The sequence below is a fragment of the Pristis pectinata genome, chromosome 2 (genome assembly GCF_009764475.1).
Source record: "Pristis pectinata isolate sPriPec2 chromosome 2, sPriPec2.1.pri, whole genome shotgun sequence".
Classification (NCBI taxonomy): Eukaryota; Metazoa; Chordata; class Chondrichthyes; order Rhinopristiformes; family Pristidae; genus Pristis; species Pristis pectinata.
In genome coordinates this window covers 46,644,908-46,666,449 of record NC_067406.1, presented here as the reverse complement: position 1 = coordinate 46,666,449, position 21,542 = coordinate 46,644,908, and the positions used below count along the sequence as shown (strand labels likewise).

Sequence of the window (21,542 nt, the reverse complement as noted above, 5' to 3'; positions counted from 1 at the left end):
GGCCCTGAGGATCAGACTTGCTTGAACTGCCAGACACCGAAGACAGGGTCCACCATTCAAAGATGGTTAAGTTATATCAGATTCAGTTAGATTATTAAAGAATTCACCAATATTATGTCAGCAATTGTTTTTATTCATTTGTGAGATATGGGCATCACTGGCAAGGCCAGCACTTACTGTTAATTCCTAATTGCCCTTGAGAAGCTGGTACTGAGCTGCCACCTTAAAATACTGCAATCCATCTGTTAAAAATTATTCCACAGTGCTACGTGGACAGGAATTACAGTTAGTGACAACCACAGATTGGCAATGTTTCCACATGTCTGCTGTCCCATCCTTATCGATGGTAGAGCTCACAGCTTTGAGAAATCCTGGCGAGTAACTCGGGCAAGTAAAATTGCAGTGCATTTTGTAGCTGGTACACACTGCAGCCAGGGTATATAGTTGGTGAAAGGAATGAATGTTTAGGTTGGTAGATGGGGTGCCATATCAACTGGACTGCTTTGATGGCACAATGGTAGAAAAGGCATCGTACTATCAGGAGGTGAGTCACTTGCCACATGATAGCCAGCCCCTGACCTGCATTTGTAACCGCAGTGTTTATGTGACTGGTCAGGTTAATTTTCTGGTCATTGGTGATTCCCTGGATGTTGACAGTGAGGGTCTTAGTGATGGTAATGCCCTTGAATGCCATGGGTAGTTGATTAAACTCTCTTTTGTTGGAGATGGTTATTGCTTGGTACTGAATGTGATGTATATGTTAATTATTGATCTCTAGAATATTTGCTTCAAATAGTTGCTGGTCAGATATTCATATGTTTTTCTTGTGAAAGATAAATCCTTCTCTCAGCAGTTCTCTTTTTGTCCCTGTTCATTTGAAGGAAATTACTATTTTCTGGAGATAGTGGGCAACCTTATGTATTTCCTCCCTTAATCCATTTCCCCATTCATCTGCAACCTTTATGTCCTGCCAAGCCATTCCAACAGTGAGGGGAAGTGTACCAAAACCACACTATTGTCCTTGTATGACAATCAAATATGTGCACCTCCATAGACCATCAGCAGACAACAGCTAATTAGTTTCATCCCAGGAACATTGAAGCCAATTATAAAACCTCTACCAATGGAGTTGGCTAATGAAGCATAAAATGAGGAAACATTAAACCTTGCTAAGACCACTTTGAGGAAGCAAAGTGGCACAGCTACTAGAGCCATTGATTAATGGCTGTGCAGAGACCCAGGTTAATTCCTAACCTTGGGTGCTGTCTGTATAGAGATCGCACATTCTCCGTGTGACCATAGTGGTTTCCTCTGGGTGCTTTGGTTTCCTCCCACATCCAAAGACGTGCAGGTCGGTAGATTACTTGGCCTCTACAAATTGTCCCTAGTGCATCGGTGAGGGGTAGAATCAGGGGTGAGTTGATGGGAATGTGGGGAGAATACAAATGGGATTAATGTAGGATCAGTGTAAATGGGTGGTTGATGGCCGGTGCGGACTTGGTCCGCCAAAGGGCTTGTTTCCATGCTGTATCGCTCTATGACCATATCTCTAATTAGTGAAATGTAGAAAGTTTCTGGCTAAAGTTGACGCTCTAAAAGGAAGCACGATGAAAATGGTCATTGATTAAACAATTGGAGGTGTTTGGTGGTGAACATAATTTCAAATATTTAGTTGCAGCAAAGCAATAAAAATTAATTCTCCAGTTTTTTTCTTTATGCTTTCTTCAGCATACTTAGGTAATGGTAAATGCACATTGTGATAAATATACTCTGTTAGGTAATAAAAAATCATAATGCCCTAAAGTAAAACAGAAGCATTTGGAACTGATCATCTTGTCAATATCATTGAAGCTCACTGACAAATTTGTAAATGTCAGTTGAATCTCAATCAATTTTATTCCTCTTATTATCCTCATTCACTGGCAATGGTGCCACTTAACTGGAAGATTCAGCAGTTCTGGGTTAATTGGATTATCTGAATATTTTAATTTCTAGTTTGGTCCAGTGGTCAGCTTTCCTTGTTTCTGACACTGACATATTTTATTCATGGTATTCATTATTCAGACCCGTAATCATCAAGAACAGCCAGAAGCAAACTGATCCTCAATACTACTGTCATTAGAAAGAGTAAAGTCACAGATGAAATACCCTCACAGTGTTGCCAATTTTTTTGGTGTTTTAAAAACTATTTAATAATAATAGCAGCCATATGTTGCCAATCATCTCAAAGTACTTGCATACCATAAATAATAAGGTAGTTTTTCTTGAAGGAGAGGAAACATTTTAAGTTATTTATATTAGACCTCAGTGAGTAACTTTAACACTGTAAGAGTTGTAAGTTTCAAACCACTGCCTACATGTGAAATTAGGCACAAGACTTATAAAAGGTTCACCAGAGTCATTAAGTCCTTGATGAAAAACACTATGATGCTGGAGGAACTCAGCAGGCCAGGCAGCATCCGTGGAGAAAAGCAGGCGGTCAACGTTTTGGGTCAGGACCCTTCTTCAGGACTGAGGATAGGAAAAGGGGAAGCCAAATATATAGGAGGGAAAGGCAGAGCAGCGATAAGTGGACAAAATAGGGGAAGCGGGGTGGGCACAAGGTGGTGATAGGTAGATGCAGGTAAGAAATAGTGATAGGCGGGTGCGGGGGAGGAGGGGGGAGCAGATTCACTGGGGGATGGGTCAAAGGTAAGGAGAGGAGAAAAAAGGGGGGTAGAAAAAAGAGAGGCTAGGAAAGGGAAGATCACAAGACAAAGGAGCAGAAGTAGGCCATTCGGCCAATCGAGTCTGCTCCATGAGCTAAACTAATACTATTCCTATCTAGCCCCAATTTCCGGCCTTATCCCCATATCTCTTGATACCTTGACTAATTAGATACCTATCAATCTCCTGCTTAAACACCCCCAATTATTGGGCCTCCACAGTTGTACGTGGCAAAGAATTCCATTATTTCACTACCCTCTGGCTAAAGAAATTTCTCCTCATTTCTGTTTTAAACCGCTACCCTCTAACTCTAAGATTGTGCCCTCTAGTCCTGGACTCACCCACCAGGGAAAACAGCTTAACCACATCTACTCTGTCCAATCCTTTCAACATTCTAAATGTTTCTATGAGGTCCCCTCATTCTTCTGTAGAAAAGAAGAGGCTTGGTTGGGGGAGGGTGTAGGGAAGGGGTGTGGGGATTACTTTAAGTGGGAGAATTACATATTCATGCCATTAGGCTGCAAGGTTCCAAGACAGAAAATGAGGTGCTGTTCTTCCAGTTTGCACTTGGAATTCTCCTGGCAGTGGAGGAGGCCGAGGAATGACATATCTGTGATAGTGTGGGAGGGGGAGTTGAAGTGACTGGCAATGGGGAGATGCAGATCGCGGTTATGGACAGAGCCCAGGTGTTCTGCGAAACAGTCACCTAGTCTGCGTTTGGTCTCACCAATGTAGAGAAGGCCACACTTGGATCATTAAGTCCTTGAATGTCTCCCTGATATATGGATTGCATTTAATCATGGATTTTGAATGCAACTCCACTTTTCAATCAGTTTAAACCCATAATGTAATGTGTTAGTTTAGGACAAGCGGGAAACCAAAAATGGTACAATGTATTGGTGACTGCAGAGAATATCTATGTTGTAGATGTTTGTTTTTAGCATCCTCTCCAAACCCTCCACATCCTTCCTGAAATGTGACAAGCAGAACTACACACTATACTCTAAATGTGGTCCAACCAAAGTTATATACAGTTGAAACATGACTTGCCAACCTTTGTACTCAATGCCCTGATTGATAAAGCCAAGCATGCTCTATGCCTTCTTTACCACCCTATCCACTTGTGTTGTCAATTTCAGGGAGCTATGGACTTGTGCCCTGAGATGCCTCTGTACATCAGTGCTTCGAAGGGTTCTGCCATTTACTGTATACTTCCCTCTTGCATTTGACCTCCCAAAATGCAATGCCTCGCACTTGTCCGGATTAAACTCCATCTGCTGTTTCTCTACACAAGTTTCCAACTGATCTATATCTGGCTGTATACATCAACAACCTTCCTCGTTTTATCTATAACTCCACCAGTTTTCATGTTATTGTGTCATAGATTCATAGAGTAATACGGCTTGGAAACAGGCCCTTCGGCTCAACTCATCCATGCCGACCATGGTCCCACCAAGCTAGTCTCATTTGCCCGCATTTGGCCCATATTCCTTTAAACCACCCCTTTCCATGTACTTATCCAAATGTCTTTTAAATGTTGTTATTGGCAAGAGGTGATCAAACAATAAGGAGCATGAGAACTGACATTTTAAAGAACTGGGGTGAGAAAGGGACGTGAATGCCAAATGCAGTACACTAGATTGGAAGATATTTAGGTGTTGCATCTCCTCTGTTTGCTTCGGAAGGCTCCAACATGATCCCACCACCAGTCACATCTTCCCCTCTCCTCCATGTTCTGCATTTTACAGGGATCACTCACCTCTTGGCTTCTTAGTCTACTCTTCCATCCCCATAGACCACTCCCTGTCCCACAGCACCTTCCCATACAACCAGAGGAGATGCAACACCCACCCATTCACCTCTTCCCTTTCCGCCATCCAGGGATCCAAACAGTCATTGGGTGAAGCAGCAATTCACTTGCACTTCTAATCTAGACTACTGCATTTGGTGTTCACAGTGTGGCCTCCACTACACTGGAGAAACTGATCTCTCTGTCTGCGGCCTCCTTCACTGACATAGTTGGGCTCAATGTAGAACAACATAGAGTCATAGAGCAATACAGAACAGATGCAGGCCGTTCAGCCCAACGAGCCCATGCCGACCATCGTGCCCACCCAGCTGGTCCCAATTTCCTGTGTTTGGCTCATATCCCTCTAAGCTCTGCCCCTCCGTGTACCTATCCAAGTGCGTCTTAAATGATACTATTGTACCTGCCTCAACCACTTCCTCTGGCAGCTTGTTCCATATATTCACCACCCTCTGCTTGGAAAAGTTGCCCCTTGGTTCCCTTTTAAATCTTTCCCCTCTCACCTTAATCCTATGCCCCCTAGTTTTGGACTCCCCTATCCTGGGGAAAAGACTATTACCATCCACTTTATCTAAGCCTCTCATAATTTTAAACGTTTCAATAAGGTCACCCCTCATTCTCCTACGTTCCAAGGAATAAAGACCAACCTCTCCCTGTCACTCAGGCCCTCTTGTCCTGGCATCATCCTTGTAACTCTTCTCTGCACTTTTTCCAGCTTAACCACGTCTTTCCTGTAACAGGGTGACCAAAACTGTACACAGTTCTCCAAGTGGGGCCTCACCATGACTTATACAACTTCAACATAGTATCCCAAGTCCTACACTCAATGCCTCAGTATAGGAGTAATGCCTCAATACTGTATTGGTATTGGTTTATTATTGTCACTTGTACCGAGGTACAGTGAAAAGCTTGTCTTACAAACCGATCGTACAGGTCAATTCATTACACAGTGCAGTTACATTGAGTTAGTACAAAGTGCGTTGATGTAGTACAGGTAAAAACAGTAACAGTACAGAGTAAAGTGTCACAGCTACAGAGAAAGTGCAGTGCAATAAGGTGCAAGGTCACAACATGTGAGGTGAGGTCATAGTCCATCTCATTGTATAAGAGAACCGTTCAATAGTTTTATCGCAGTGGGGTAGAAGCTGTCCTTAAGTCTTACATCTTATCATCCATCCAGGCACTCTGCAGTTTTCTGGAATGAACACTAAATTTTCCAACTTCAGATAAACTGTTCTCCCATTGTTTCCAATTATCATATCCCTTTCCTTTAAAATGTCTTGCTAATGGTTAATACTCCTTATGATCTGATCTGTCTTAACCTATCTACATATACTCTTCTGTCATACACCACACTCCTCCCCCCACCCCTGCTTTGAAATCTGTAACCCCTCAACTCTTCTCCCAGTTGTGAGGAAGGGTCACTAACCCAAACATTGACTGGTTTCTCCAACCACTGATGCTGCTTGACTGGTTGAGTTCTTCTAGCATGTCCGCTTTTGTTTCAGTGAAAGGGAAGTTCAAGTGAGGTAACCAATCCAATAATGTTTGTTTTACATCATTACTGAGAGTTAAAACCTCTGCAGTAAGCACCAATTTAATTATTTTGAAAAATTGTGATTGTTTTAAGGCAAACATCAAGAAGGATTGGCATATCCCATGGTCAGTTAGCAGTCATCTTTCTTTCAGCAGACCTCACCACTTTTCATAGCAGAAGCCCTCATTTGGCTTATTTTAACTTTTTTTCCCAAAATAAATAATTAATCAATATGCATCTAAAAACACCAGAAAACACGTGCACACTTCATCACCAGGAAAATGATAAATTTATCACTTTCGTTGTTAGAGTTGGGTACTGTTAAGTAGGTTAGCTTTTCCGGGAATATTTCAACTTCCTTTAAAACAAAAGCACTATGATAAAACTGGGTATGTTTATTTAAATCAATCTATTTGGGCGTGATAAAATGAGTTCACCACGGGCTAGATTTGCTCCTGGTAAGATTAAATTATATCTGCTTTTACAAAATATATGGAAGGCATCATGGAAATGTCACACACCAATTGAATCAGTTGATACTCACCATGAATAACACCCACACAAGATATAGCTAGAGGGGCATTAAAGTCATTGCTTCTGACCAGAATTATAATCAGGTGTTTTCTGCAATTCCTGTAATATTCCACATTGTAATTGGAGTCAAATGCCAGGAATTCTTTAATACTTCCAACAGAAAACATTTAAAAAAATGGTTTGTAAGCATTCTAAATGGGCCACATGGTTCGTTCGATAGCACCACTGTATTACATTAACATAATTCAATTAACATGACATGAAGTTAGATGGTTAATCAGGCTGGTTTGGCTAATGTGCAGAAAAAATATTAAAACTAACATCAAAGAACATATCCTCCTGTTGCTCACTGATGTGGTGAATCAAAGCATTGAATTTAAAAAGATGCAGAAAATATTAACTGTCATATCAGCATTTTATTACTAAAGCCATTTACAAATATTCCTTATTATATTAGCTATCTGCACATATGCAAAGATTTTATTCATTTACAAATTTATAAATGTAATATGTATATTTGTCCCATCAATTTATTTATTACAGCCTATAAAATGGGTCCATTAGCATGTGTTTCTCTTGCACAAATCATACATAAATGCAATATACCCTGGTTGGATCACTCCAGTAATCATTTCTAGGTGGATGAGCTCCCAACGGGAATTTGGCCTTGGTACTTTGTATGCAAATCCATTAGTGTGCATGATGTTTTCACGGTGACAGTTGCACAGCAATGACATCACAAGTAATGTAGCTCATATTTGTTCCATTTTTATCATCAGTTAAAGCTTTTGGGTGCAACCAACTTACTTAATTGAATATACATGAAGGAACTAGGGTCATGTTGCTCTGAGACCATCAATTAAAACATCTGCATTTTGACATCAATGTCCTCACAACATCGGCCAACTTCTGTTTTCGACGCTCAGGATAACTGAAACCTCGTCACTGGTTGTTCCATCACTGCTTGTAGCTTTATTTTAAAATAAGTCACATCAGAAGTGCAAACTCTTCTACATAACTCACCCCTCACCACACACTGGTGTGAGGCCACACATGGCTTGACTCATAAGGACAGATCACAATATGGAGGTTGCTCCACATGCACAAAATTGACTTGACCTCGCTCCCCTACATTTTCTCTCACCTCCCTGGCAACATTTTATGCTGCTGCAGTGTGGCTGCTGAGGGGAAGGTGCCTCTAAGATCTGACATTCTTCTCAGTGATCTATGTTGGAAAGGCGTAGAAGCTGTGAATCATGCAGGCCTTGTTCTACCATATAATTCTGTGTTCAAATCGTCATAGTGATTTTTCCAACATATTTTTGCTCAATTCCATACATTTTTGAAGATGATCCAATTGAGTGTTGACTGAATACATACTTATTTCATTAAAAGAGGGTAAAATCCAATTACCTTGATGTCTAAACAGGTAATTTAATATCTTTGCCTGTTTAGATATCAGTTTTTTACCACTTGTGCATATGTTTCCCAGTCTGTCTTCATATGTGCATTCTTTTTGTACACTGCTAAGGATTAGATTCTAAATAAGATTAAACAGTAAGCAATGCAGCTGAAAGGATGTGGAGCAATATATAAAAATAGGAGATACAGTGATAGTAACATACTGATCTCTGAAATTCTGAATCAGTAAGCAAAAAAACAAGAAGAACAGCAGAGTGTAGCAGTCTCTGAAGGCCAGATAATCCCTCTCGGGCTTGAAGGGGATGTTAGCAGTTTAATGTCGCAGCAGCTAGTGATCCATTACACTTCTAATAATAACATGAAAAATTAAGTCTTTCAAAAGTTTTTGCTGACTGGGTGTTCTTTTTTTCTCTATGCAGAATGATTCATGGGGGATGCAGTACTCCTATGCACTGTTCAAAGCTATGAGCCACATGCTTTGCATTGGCTATGGAGCTCGGGCACCAGTGTCTATGTCTGATCTCTGGATAACCATGCTGAGCATGATAGTTGGAGCCACATGCTATGCAATGTTTGTTGGCCATGCGACAGCCCTCATCCAGTCCTTAGATTCATCAAGACGACAGTACCAGGAAAAGGTAGGTGTCGCAACACAGATAATAATATCCTACTACGTGGTCTTCTAATTAAGCAATGTCAGAGTTAATCTCTTAAGCATTTCCCTATTTAGCCATTGCTGTTCGATTATCACACAGGCAAAGTCTGAGATACCTAATGACACATTACTTGTTCACTCAAGGTTAAACCTGCACAGTCATTTATTTCTCGTGATTGCTTATTGGGGTTGAGAGTGACTCACTTCCATTGCAGTTCTGTGGGCTCTGAGGTGGCTGACGTGGGCAATTTAGGATTTGCATATTCTGCCACAGGTCATTAAGTTGGTGTGCTCCTTCAGTGTTTTACGCTGGGCTTTTGCGTGCTCCTAATGAAGGGACTTGACATTCTCATTACCATTCCGATTACTCCTCCCCTACTTTGTTGGTCATGGGGCAGGGACTCCCATGACTATGTTGCATTTTTTCAAGAAGGCTTTGAGAACTTCCTTGAATTTTGTCCTCTGTCCACATTGGTAATCTCCTGCGTGATGGAGTAGAGCATCTATTTCAGGAGTCTGATATCGGGCATGCACGTAAAGTGAACAGCCATTGGAAACAGCTGAGTGTAACTGGCTGTAAGTTGATGTACATATTCTATAATATAATGTTCTATTCAAATTCTGTTTCACTGGGAAGTAATCCAACATCTATTCACACAATTTGGGTAAAATAAGTATGGCATTATTGGATGGTATTCATTGTTTCATTTATCTAATTTCACTCATGAAGAAGTAAAAATCGCAATAAACTGACTGATTACTGGCTAAATTGTGGAGAAAAATATTGGCATTTCAGGGTCAGCAGTTTGTGGTGATTTTGCTGACTATTATCTGGATTCCTCATGATGTGTAGTGGAGGAGCATGTACTCATAACAGTTCCTTCCTACTTATGATGGGGAATCTGAAAAAACTGCTCCAGATCGGATCAGCCATAGGCATAACTTCAGCATTTATTTCAATTGAAGACATTGGTTTCAAGGATTACTTGTGCATTTCTCTAATTGTTTGAGTTTATTTATTTTATTGTGTTTTAACTTCTTTGTGTTAGGAAACATGTTTAATGGTTTGAAGAGTCTTTAATAGTTTTATTATTTCTGAATATTTGTAAGTGTCGGAAACATTCATCATTTTTGACAGCTTTGATATGACTTTGATGTGGCTTTCCTGGCTGGAGAAACATTTTCAGCCATTCTATGGGTGGGGTTTATTCAGGTTCTCCCATGTGATGGTGTTTACATTGCAGAAGTTCTTACCTTTGCACAGAGCAGATGATGATGACTTCTCTCTGTATGTTGCTGCTGGGGAAACAAGCAAAGTAAATCCGAGCATTTCACAAAGGTCAGTGACAAGCAAGGGCGGCTCACAGCTAATGGAAAATTTTGGGCCATTAATGTGTCATATAAATCAATCACAACTCAATTATTTAGAAACTGTGTTGGAACTCGATTTCTGGAGTAACCTCTTGAAAAATATTTTGATGTAATTGATCTGCTAAAGAGGTAAAATAGCATTAGATTTAGCTTATCAGCAGGTGGTGTACAACAGCATCACTTTGTCACTTGTACAGCTTAGATTTTAAAAAGAAGACAGAGTAAAGTGTTTGGTGGTCCTGGAGAGGGTGGAGTGGGCTGGGGAGGGAAACAGCGCTGATGTTGGTTGGATTGGGGTAGAATTCCTGTAGAACTGTTTAAGGGACTATGATGCGACCTTTAAAGCAGCAATCCTGCTTGTTTTACAACAGCAGAGTCAATGGGTGATGTATGTTGTGTTGTAGATAGTTTCAAGAGTGAAGTTTGGGAGTGAAAGCTCATTGCTGCTTTAACAAAGTTCTCTTCAACATGTTGTCCAGACTGCCATGTTTCAGGATCTTAAGGGTTGTATGTTCCTAGATTGTATAGGTTTGCCCTTTTGTAAGCTATTCTGATTGGTGCTCATTCATCACGACAGCCTTGGAGAATTTCTATTGATCTTTCCTGTGGTATTATATCTCCAGAAAGAAGGTCTTGAACATAGTCAGAAATTGTCTGAAGGATGAAAGAAGGCTTGTTAGTAGGTTTGACTCAAAAAAAACCACGTTGAGAGTATTGTAACGTGCACTGCCCCCTATTCTTAATTCATAATGGAGACATTCAAAACAGACAGCTGATATTTGGTGGAAGATATCGATCTGCTGCGTGAAAAGAGTAAAATCTAATAAGCGCATTGAATGAAAAAGTGAGCATAAAGACCAAGACTACATTTTGACCAAGGTACATTTTCATAACCTACTGAAAGGGCCTCTGGAAATAATTTTCCCAGCATTCTGATGCATTAATTCTTCAGCTAATTAGTTATACAGTAGACATCAGTTACATATAAAATATATCACCGCTGGGATTAAGTCTGAATCACCAGTAGGTAAGGAACAGATGGTCCTAATAAGTAGGAATTATATCAACTCACCAATCTTTGTGAATACACAGGCACACTTATAATTAGTGGCCAGCAGAAAGAATAAAAAAAACAATAGTCATAACATTGAATTAAATGTTTGCATGAGGAAGTAGAAAAAAGGTGCAGGTTCAGAACACATTCCAAATCCAAAGTTGAAAATGAGCACCGAGTTATTATTTTACAATAATTTAATATCTTAAATGTCAAAATCTCAGTGCTTTATTTCTTTAGAGGTACGGGGCTTTTTATTTGGTAGTTTGGGTACTTAGAAATGCTGATTAATAAGTCCAGGCACTTTTCAAGAATCTATTAAAGAATTAATAAAATTAATCTAGTTGGAGCAGTGGGATGTGATCATTGCAATGATGTGGTGCCAGAAGCTAATATATTTTCTCTCATTTTCCAATGTTTAAGTGAAATAAGTTCTACATAGTAGTTACTTCAACGAGATCCTTTAAAGAACAATAAACTGAAGTGATTAAATAAATGTCAGGAGATGAAAATGTCATATGTCAATGTAAATAATGCCATTGTTTTATCCTACTCATGTTACTTACTTGCCAAAGACGTAAAGTTATTTGTTCATTGATTGATGTAAACTGTTAGTAGGACACTTTATTTGTGATGTCAAGGAACTATCAGATGGGAAGTGCAGGGTTCTTATGATTATTTGATATTTTCTGTTTGAATGACTCGCAGTCTGATTAATAATCAGATAACATTATCACATATAACGATTGAGAACACAAAAATTAGAAGCAAGAATAAACCCTCTGCCAGAGACTATGATTATGGTTGATCCTCTGCCTTAAGACCACATGCCCAATTCCCAAGTCATTTTATTCTCTTGATGTCCAAATATCTGTGGATCTCTGGCTTGAAATATATTCATTGACTGATTGCCCGCATCCCTCAGGTGAAGGGCATAGTTTCTTTGGCATCAGTGATGGGAGCAGAATTGAGAAGGATCCTGGATTTATCACAGGTGAATTCAGCTCTGGGACTTAACAGACCCCTGATTTAACATTGGGCCAACATGGGGGCCTGAGGCAAAGCAACAGGTGTCAGAATTTGGGGGAATCAGTTCAATTGTGGGAAGCCAAAGAATGGAAATTAGTGGATTCCTTGCAGTTTATCCAGCTCCTCTGTGGTCCAAAGAAAATCTTTACTAAAATAAGAATAGCTAACCTCTGCCACTCTTCTGGGACTGTTGATTTCTGATGCCATGCTTGCCAACACCTTCAGCTCAGCTGTGACCAAAGGAGAGCAGCTTCTTGGAGTAGTGGAGTTGGTAAGTCTTTTTTCTATGGGTTGACTATTTGGCTGAGAAATAAATGGAAGGTATTTACTACATTTGGCATATTACTGCAATTGATGGTGTGGTCTGCAGTGCAGCTTAATTGCAGCTTCTTAGTCTGCATTTTAAGAATGTCATTGATTTGAAAGTTGTTTTAATACTTAACATAAAAGGCAGTGGTGAAGGATGTAATGAGAATCAGAAAAAGAGTGTCTTTGCAAGTTCTAAGGGAGGGGATAGGAGGGGTTCAGAGGAATCACTGAGAGTTATCTGATATCTCCCAACTCCTGCTGCAAGATGTTGAGACACTCATTCTTTAGTAGTTTTCTCTGCTCTCTTTGTCTGCTTTTTCCAATGAGTACTCCAGCCGTTGCCACCACTTGAAACAGTGCAGGCCCCTTGAAATGCAAGGTTCAATATACAGCACACTGTAACATTGCGGGAGAGTCTACCTCAGTTGTGTTGAAACACTAGAACCTTTGCTTTGACAGAAACATTCAGGAACATCTTGCAAATTTGACAGCCAGCTAAGCCAGGAGATACATCTTAGGTGTCTGTTCCCAGCCATTTAGTCAATTTCTGAACCAGAGCAATAATTTCCCTTTCTAATTTCATGTGTTACAGTAACCAGACTCTCATGAGAGACACTATCAAATGCTGTATGGAATTCTACATGAATAACATTTGTGAACATACCACCACTCGTTACTCGTCATATTTTCAAAGAATTTAGTTGGGTATTTTAGTTGTACCTACCTTTTACAAATCCATTCTGACTCTAAACAATCAGCTGAAAATTGTTATGGAATTCAACCACACTCCATTATTGATCTCAGTAATTTCCCTTTAATAGGTGTAGTGGTCTAATTTCTTAATTAACGGAGTGGTATGTGAAAATTTTCCATCAAAAGAAATGGTTCTCAAATGCAGAGAAGATTGGAAGATTATAGTTTTGGAACTTAAGTATTCTCACTGACTATTTTTCAAATCCTGAGATGGAAGCCCTCTGCTCTTGGGAAACTTTTATTCTCCAATGCCTTTAATTTTTTCAGCACTGCGATCTTGTTCTTATAGTTTAGTTTTGTTACTGTCTATGAGTGAATTTTAGTTTTTGCATCCTTTACTGGTCATTTCCTTATTTTAATTTCCCTTTTGTGTGCCTTTTGAACATATTACAGTTTCTCTTATTTTAAATTCATAGTTTCCCTCAATTTTCCAAAATGATTTTTGTTTACCTTCAGACTCTTTATATTCTTTTTGGCCATCCCATCCTTTAAGTCTTTCTGGTTCGTATGCTTTTCTCTTCTGTATCTATATTTCTGCTCACTGTTTTAGATAGTCATGTGTTATTTATTCATTAGCACATGTTCTTGAAGCAGATTATATATCTGATGAATTCTAATGATTATCATTTTAAGTATTTCCCACTGTCTTCTTTCTCTTTGTCTATAATTAGCTTCTCCCCAATCTATTAATTTGGTTTTAGGCTTGAGGCATGAAAAACAACTGAGCAGTTCAGGTATATTGCCCATTATAGGTAGTCACTGAAGACACCCAAATAATTACCTGACCTGGAGATACAACTAAGTCAAAACGATAAAACCCTTGAACCTGTGTTGAAAATTGAAAAGGCTTGAGAAGGAAAATGGTAAAAGATTGTCCCCACTGGTTGTAGTATGGATAACAGGAAATACAAACTTGTAGTGAATAATAACCATAACAGCTGAGATTGAAGAAATAGCGTAAAGAATTACTTGATCATGTAAAGTACTACGGGAAGTGAATATTAAGTCAAAGTCAATTCTAATGCTTAATAAAAACACAACTAAATACATAACAATTACATGATATTGGAGAAAAACAAAGAAATTGGATTCAAGTAAATTGCTGTGATATAGTTGTCCAGGCAGGATGAATTTGAGTCATGTCCTGATACTTCTGATTGTATAAGATTGAATTGGAAATAGAGGTTGCTAACAATGAGAGACACACAGCAGATTTTTCTGCTTGGCATTGCAGAAGCCTTTACATGTCAGGTTTTCACAGGATTATTGTCTTAACTCCTCTAATACTTAAAGTTGGACTTGTATCAAAATTAATTCAGCCTGGTTAGTTTGGCCACATATACAGGATACACCAGTTCTGTCCAAACACAGGAGCACAGCTATCTCTGAATGCTAACAGTTGAGATGGTGTTGTCTATCTTTTTAATCATGCTTTCAAGTGAGCAGCACATTCAGTTATTGGTTTAATTTCAGATTTCTTCAAAATACTTGTCAATCATGTTCAGGGGTTATCCCATGAACTGTCACTGGAAACTTCTGAAATTGCTGCATGAAACTGACAGGTGTCTTTTATTTTGCCAAATGCCATCTGTATTGTTGCTTTGATCCTGTACACATTGGTTTATTAAATCAATACAAAAATAAAAGTTAGGAAATCCATCTCTGGCAGAAATTCAGTTTTCATTGTGTTCCTCAATTTTATTTCTGTAACCTTCAGCCTTTAAAAACACCACAAAAAAACATTTTTTCATAATTTTTTCACTTGTGGAATTTGGAGGTTCAAGAAATATAAGTTGTTTGATAGAACTAAAAGTGCATCACCAGATCCACAATTCTGTCAATGATTTGTATTATGTGTACAATAATAAATGACAGCTGATTATAAGTCATCCTGTGTCTTTTACGTTGTTAACCAATTACAGTAACGAGCTGTTATTTCCAGTAATCCTGCATAATGCCACTTGGGGTTCTAACATACTAGAAATGGCTGCTAAGGAACCATTTAAGCCCTGTGCTTGTCTGCATCAATCCTTTTCCTATTATGTTGGGTACAGTGTGATTTGGTGTGTAGAAGCCTGGTGCCTTTTTTCTGTTTCCAATGCTTACTTCCACCATAGAAATCATCTACTGATAAGGGTGACAATTTTTTCTTGTCAATTCCCTAACATTCTGCCTGATCTGGGCAGACAAGGAACTCAAAATGTGCTGAGAATGTTCAAAAATAAAAAAAAAGACTTTTCATGCTGTTGTATATTCTGCACATCAGTTTAAGGCACCGAGAATAATTGGATGTATACATTTTCAAGAATGTTTTAGCATACGTATTTATGAGAGGTTCTTGTCATTGGAATAGGAATATGGTTGGTTTTGTTTGTCACATGTTAGTTGGTGGTGGTGTCTTAAGGGTATTGACAATATGTTCCTATTGTGTGGTAATTTTACTTTATTATACTGACCATTGCAGATATCTGAGAATCATGTGGATTAAGGACTTAGAGGGCTTAGCTACATGGCAGAGTGCAATGTTTTCTGTTGTCTCCTTATGAGATGGTGTCCAACAACAATGTTGTGTTTGTAAAAAAAAACAGAACAGGTACTCTTAACTCAATAGGACAAAAAGATGACGGAATGTGGGGAGAATCAAGTGGAAGAAATGGAAGAAATAGAATCTGGAAAATTAATTTTAAGGAAAAAAAATCTTGTTCATTTGCATAGTCTATTGCTATCTCTTTGCTTCCATCCATATGGCTTCCAATGTCACCTACCTCTGAACCATTGCATACTTGGAAATGTGGCTTTCTATCCCATCATCTAAATTGTTTATAAATATTCTGAATAGATCCTTGTGGGACTGGTCCAGTCAGATCCTGCCGATTTGAGTACCTCAGCCAATTTCCCAAACAAGTCAGTAATGTGCCTTAAATTGCACGAGCTTCCAAATGCCTTCTGGAAGTCCACACAAATAACACCCATAAATATCACCTAATCCAAAGCTTTTGTTGTCTTTTCAAAAAGTTCAGTCAGATTTGCCATCCTTACTGGTTGTCTCCGATCAACTAAAAATTCTCAAGATGTTGAGTGGTTCTATCCTTAGTTACGTTCTCCAGAAATTCCCCAATAACATATTAGGCTAATGCCTGGTTTTCTACTTTCACCTTTCTTAAATAATGGAATGATGTGTTGTTTTACAATCTAAAGAAATCATTTCTAAATCAAGAGACTTTGGAGGGTTATAGTTAGGTCATCTGCAGTGTTCTGATCAGCTGATCCATGTGATTTGTCACTCTTTAGCCCCATTATTTTTATTTCATTATTGTTATTTTTCTTACATTAGTTTTGGAGAATTCATGTCCGTGATTGAACATCAGTTTCTTTAGGATGTTCGGAATACTGTACTCTTCCTCTGATCTTGACAAAGTAATCATATAATCACAAAAAAAGTCTATTACATACAACATAGAACAGTATGGCACAGGAACAGGACCTCCATCAGTGCCGAACATGATGTCAAATTATAATGAACTATTTTTTTCCTTGTTTTTATTTACAACATCAGCACTTTTTTTAGGGGGCTGGGAAGGTTGTCTCTTTGCCCTGATCACGTTCTTTATCCCAATCCCCCAAGAAAAAAAATTGTGTTGATTTTATTATCCCTTACATCTCCCATCCCTTTTGCAGTTCCCTTATCTGTATGTTACTATATGCTGTTCTAGGTCTCTCTCCTAATTACCAGGATCTGCTCCAGTTATGCCTTACTGTATGTTTTTTCCCTTTTAGCTTCATGATATCCCAAACCTCATTAGCCATCCACAGCTGCTTTATTGGTAAGAGCTCTTGGCCCTTAGGGTTATAAACTACTTCTGTATAATATTAAGTTCTTTTTCTGAAGACTTTGCACTAATCAACTTTCATTTTACCCACAAGTAGAATTGCCCAATTTACCCTGGATATTCTCTGGCTCATCCTTACTCAAACCCTAGAAGCCAGTAAAACCTCAAGGATTTAAAAAATGTTTACCCCATTAGCTAGAGTAGATTAGGTCTCCTGACAGTTGAATCTGTCAAGTGCCTCAAGCCAAATAAGTTACTGTTTTAGCGTTTTCCAAGTACCGAAGAATATACACCACAGATCTGTTCTATCCACATAAATGATGTGTCACGTGATTGCTTTCAACCAGAGCTGGCTGTGTTTAATTAGTCTGGGACTGTAGTTGTAATCTTGTAATCAATAGTTTAGCCTCTGTAGTACTAAAACAAGTGGGCAGTTCACTGCACACCTGTGGGATCAGAGGAATTAAAACTGGAAGTGCATCTTAGAGGTGGAAAGTGGCTGTTGATCTGGAAGAGAGGAGCTATATTCATTGGAGCGTCCATCTAATTCATTCCATTGAACCCCATAGAATGAAAATCGGGTGGCACTGGGGAAAGGTGAAGGATGGGATTCTATAAAGAGAAGTCATCTACCTTCCCAGCGTCCTTTACAGGTAGCCAGTGAGCTGATGACTCATGCCATTATCTCTTTAATTTTTTTGTAATATGGAATAAGTCCTATTCTATCAAAACCAAACATACTTTTTACCATGTTGGTAAAATAACTTACCACCTTATTCCAGTTATATAGAAATAGATATTAATTGGGTTAATTTCTATTTATTCTGTATTTGAGACCATTATGTTGACAATTCTCCTTTTTTTCTGGTAAGTGATAAAATAGGACAAAGCATGTTTTTCTTAAGGGGAAATCTTGCCTGACAAATCTGTTGGAATTCTTTGAGGAAGTAAAAAGCAGGATAGACAAAGGAGAGCCAATGGATGTTGTTTACTTGGATTTTCAGAAGGCCTTTGAAAAGGTGACTCACATGAGGCTGCTGAACAAGATAGGAGCCCATGGTATTACAGGAAAGGTACTAGCATGGATAGAAGATTGGCTGACTGGCAGAAGGCAAAGAGTGGGAATAAAGGGGGCCTTTCCTAGTTGCCTGCCAATGACTAGTGATGTTCCGCAGGGGTCGGTGTTGGGTCCGCTACTTTTCACGTTATATGTTAATGATCTGGATGACAGAATTGATGGCTTTGTGGTCAAGTTTTCAGGTGATACAAAGACAGGTGGAGGGGCAGGTAATGTTGAGGAAGCAGGGAGTCTGCGGAAGGATTTGGACAGGTTGGGAGAATGGGCAAAGAAGTGACAGATGGAATACAGTGTAGGGAAGTGTATGGTCATGCACTTTGGTAGAAGGAATAAAGGCATAGATTATTTTCTAAATGGAGAGAGAATTAAGAAATCGGAGGTGCAAAGGGACTTGGAAGTTCTAGTGCAGGATTCCCTAAAGGTTAACTTGCAGGTTGAGTCGGTAGTAAGGAAGGCAAATGCAATGTCGGAATTTGTTTCAAGAGGACTAAAATATCAAAGCAAGGATGTAATACTGAGGCTGCATAAGGCATTGGTTAGAGCACATTTGGAGTATTGTGAGCAGTTTTGGGCACCATATCTAAGGAAGGATGTCCTGGTATTGGAGCGGGTCCAGAGGAGGTTTATGAGAATGATCCAGGGGATGAAAGGGTTAACATATGACAAGTGTTTGATGGCTCTGGGCCTGTACTCACTGGAGTTTAGAAGGATGGGGGTGATCTCACTGAAACCTACCAAATATTGAAAGGCCTGGATAGAGTGGACGTGGAGAAGATGTTTCCAGTAGTGGGAGAGTCTGGGACCGGAGGGCACAGCCTCAGAATAGAAGGATGTCCCTTTAGAATAGAGTTGAGGAGGAATTTCTTTAGCCAGAGGGTTGTGAATCTGGAATTCGTTGCTACAGACGGCTGTGGAGGACAAGTCATTGGGTATATTTAAAGCGGAGGTTGATAGGTTCTTGATTAGTAAGGGCGTCAAACGTTATGGGGAGAAGGCAGAGAATGGGGTTGAGAGGGAAAAATAAATCAGCCATGATCGAATAACAGAGCAGACTCGAAAGGCTGAATAGCCTAATTCTGCTCCTATGACCTATGGTCTTATGGTCTAAGTGAAGATTTTTGCACCAAACTGCACAGAAAAAACATTGCCCAACTTGGATTTATTTTGTTTTCAAATATTCCTTTTCTCTTCCCTCTCTCTGCAGATGCCACCTGAACTGCTCAGTGCTTCTAGCATTTCCTGTTTTTATTTTAGATAAATAGCAACTGCTGTATTATATTTTTGAATGAAGCAAAAATAAGTCAATGGTTCAGAGTCAAATAGTTGAAGTATTTTAATACCGAAGTGATATTAATAATTAGTTTGAAATGTTAACTCTGTTTCTTGCTCCACATGTGCTCTACTTATTTCATTTATCCTGCTCAAATGTCAGCTTTGGAGAAAATAAACCAAGATATATCTTAAATTAACCAGCAAATAGTGACAGAATGATTAATCAGTGTAATAAATTGTAGTTGTGCATATGAGTGATCTTTGCCTTGTCTGAACCATGACATCTTGATTAGGATGTACACCTGATCAGTGACCTTGCTGGATGCTAATTTCCCCCATCTCCATAGCAGCCGCAGGGCGCCAAGAGGAGGGCTCTTTAAAAAAAACACTATCCACTTAGCGGGGATCAGCATGCAAATGATGAGGCAGCTGTGAACCTAGCAAGCAGCCAGCATCTGTGAAACACACAGATCAGCTTTTAATGCTCTTCTTGGGGAGCAAACTATGATAACAACCTCTTAAAGACAGAACATTCCAATTTTATATTTTTTTTTCAACTTCCAACCTGGCGCCAAATATGCTTGAAGACCAGTTGTCAAGCCTTAATTTATTAGTGTATCATTCCATAATCTGCAATTTTAACATGTTTTATAATTCTAGAAATTGTAAAATCAGGGCATGTGTGGTCAGGCTTAGAAGAGGCAACACTAAACATAGTTTTTAGCTTTGCCTGAAACAAAGGGTGGCTAAAAATGTGGAGCCATCAGTCCATAGGGTTTAGAGTAAAAGGTTTGATGCCTCTCTTTAGTGATTCAATTTATGATTACTGTAATCTGGAAATTCATCTCAGTGAAAGGGCCAATTTTGTAAGATTCAAAATCTCCTGAAATCCACCCAACCCCATCCTTGATTGAGTCATCTTTAGATGACCTCATGGCTATTAAATTAGGCATTGGGCTCCTTTTGTTTGGAAGAGACCTCTTGAAGGAAACAAAAACAAAAAAATACACTGGAAACACTCAGCAAGTCAGGCAACATCTAGAGAGAAAAACAGTCAACTTTTCAGTTCAATGACCTTACATCAGAACTGGAAAAGTGAAGAAACATGCATGTCTTAAGTTGGAAAGAGGGGGAGAGATGGGTGGAGAGAATGGAGGGAATGTCTATGATAGGATGAAGACCAAGGTTGTCCAAGAAACATAATTGATTTCCGTGCCACCAGGTTAATAAATGAATGCTTGCTAGTGTTGATCATCAGGAGGATAGTCAAAGGCTACAGGATGATATTGATCTGTTGCTAAGATAGGCAGAGCAATGACAAATGGAATTCAATCCTGATAAATGTGAGGTGATGCACCTTGGGAAGACTAATAAGGGTAGGACATATACAATGAATGGTAAGACTCCTACAGCGTATTAAGGAACAGAGGGACCTTGGTGTACAATTCCAAAGATCCTTGAAGGTGACAGCCCAGGTAAATAAACTGGTGAAGAAAATATACAGGATACTTGCTGCCTTTAGTCCAAGCAAAGAATATAAGAGCAGGGAGGTTGTAGCGGCATAGAGTTGTATAGCACAAAATTGAATCTTTCAGCTCACCACATCCTTGCCAACCTTTTTAGACTACACTAATCCTATTTGCCTGCACTAGGTCCATATCCATCTATACCTTGTCTATTTAAGTGTCTGTCCAAATGTCTCTTAAATGTAGTGATTATATCTGACTCCACCATTTCTTTTGGCAGTGAGTTCCAGATATCAACCACTCTCTGTGTAAAAAAAAACTTTCCCCTCGGATTGCCTTTAAAACTCCTTCCTCTCACCCTAAGCCTGCAGTATTCCCTATTTTTGACTCCCACACCAGGAGAAAAAAATTCAGTCTATCTACCCTACCTATGAACCTTATAACTTTATAACCCTCTATCAGGTCACCCCTTAGCCTCCTTTGTTCCAAGGAAAACAAACCCAGCCCATGCAAAATCTCCCCATGTCTAAAGTCCTCTAATCCAGGTAACATCCTGGTGAATCTCCTCTGCTCTCTCTCTCCAGTGCAACCATATCCTTCCTGTAGTGTGGTGACCAGAACGCCCAGTACAGTCTAACCAGTGTTTTGTAAAATTGCTACATAACATTTCAACTTTTATATTCTATGCCCTGACATATGAAGGCAAGCATGCCATATGC

General features: G+C 39.3%; 1 protein-coding gene across 1 annotated transcript in view; it reads left to right on the top strand.

Annotated features, from left to right (window-relative positions):
* LOC127567543 (potassium/sodium hyperpolarization-activated cyclic nucleotide-gated channel 1-like) overlaps positions 1–21,542 on the top strand; it is a 194,453-nt gene that overhangs the window by 95,065 nt on the left and 77,846 nt on the right. The window contains exon 4 of the mRNA XM_052010562.1: positions 8,426–8,644. Within this exon, the coding sequence (XP_051866522.1) occupies positions 8,426–8,644 (219 nt within the window). The remainder of the gene's footprint in view (positions 1–8,425; positions 8,645–21,542) is intronic.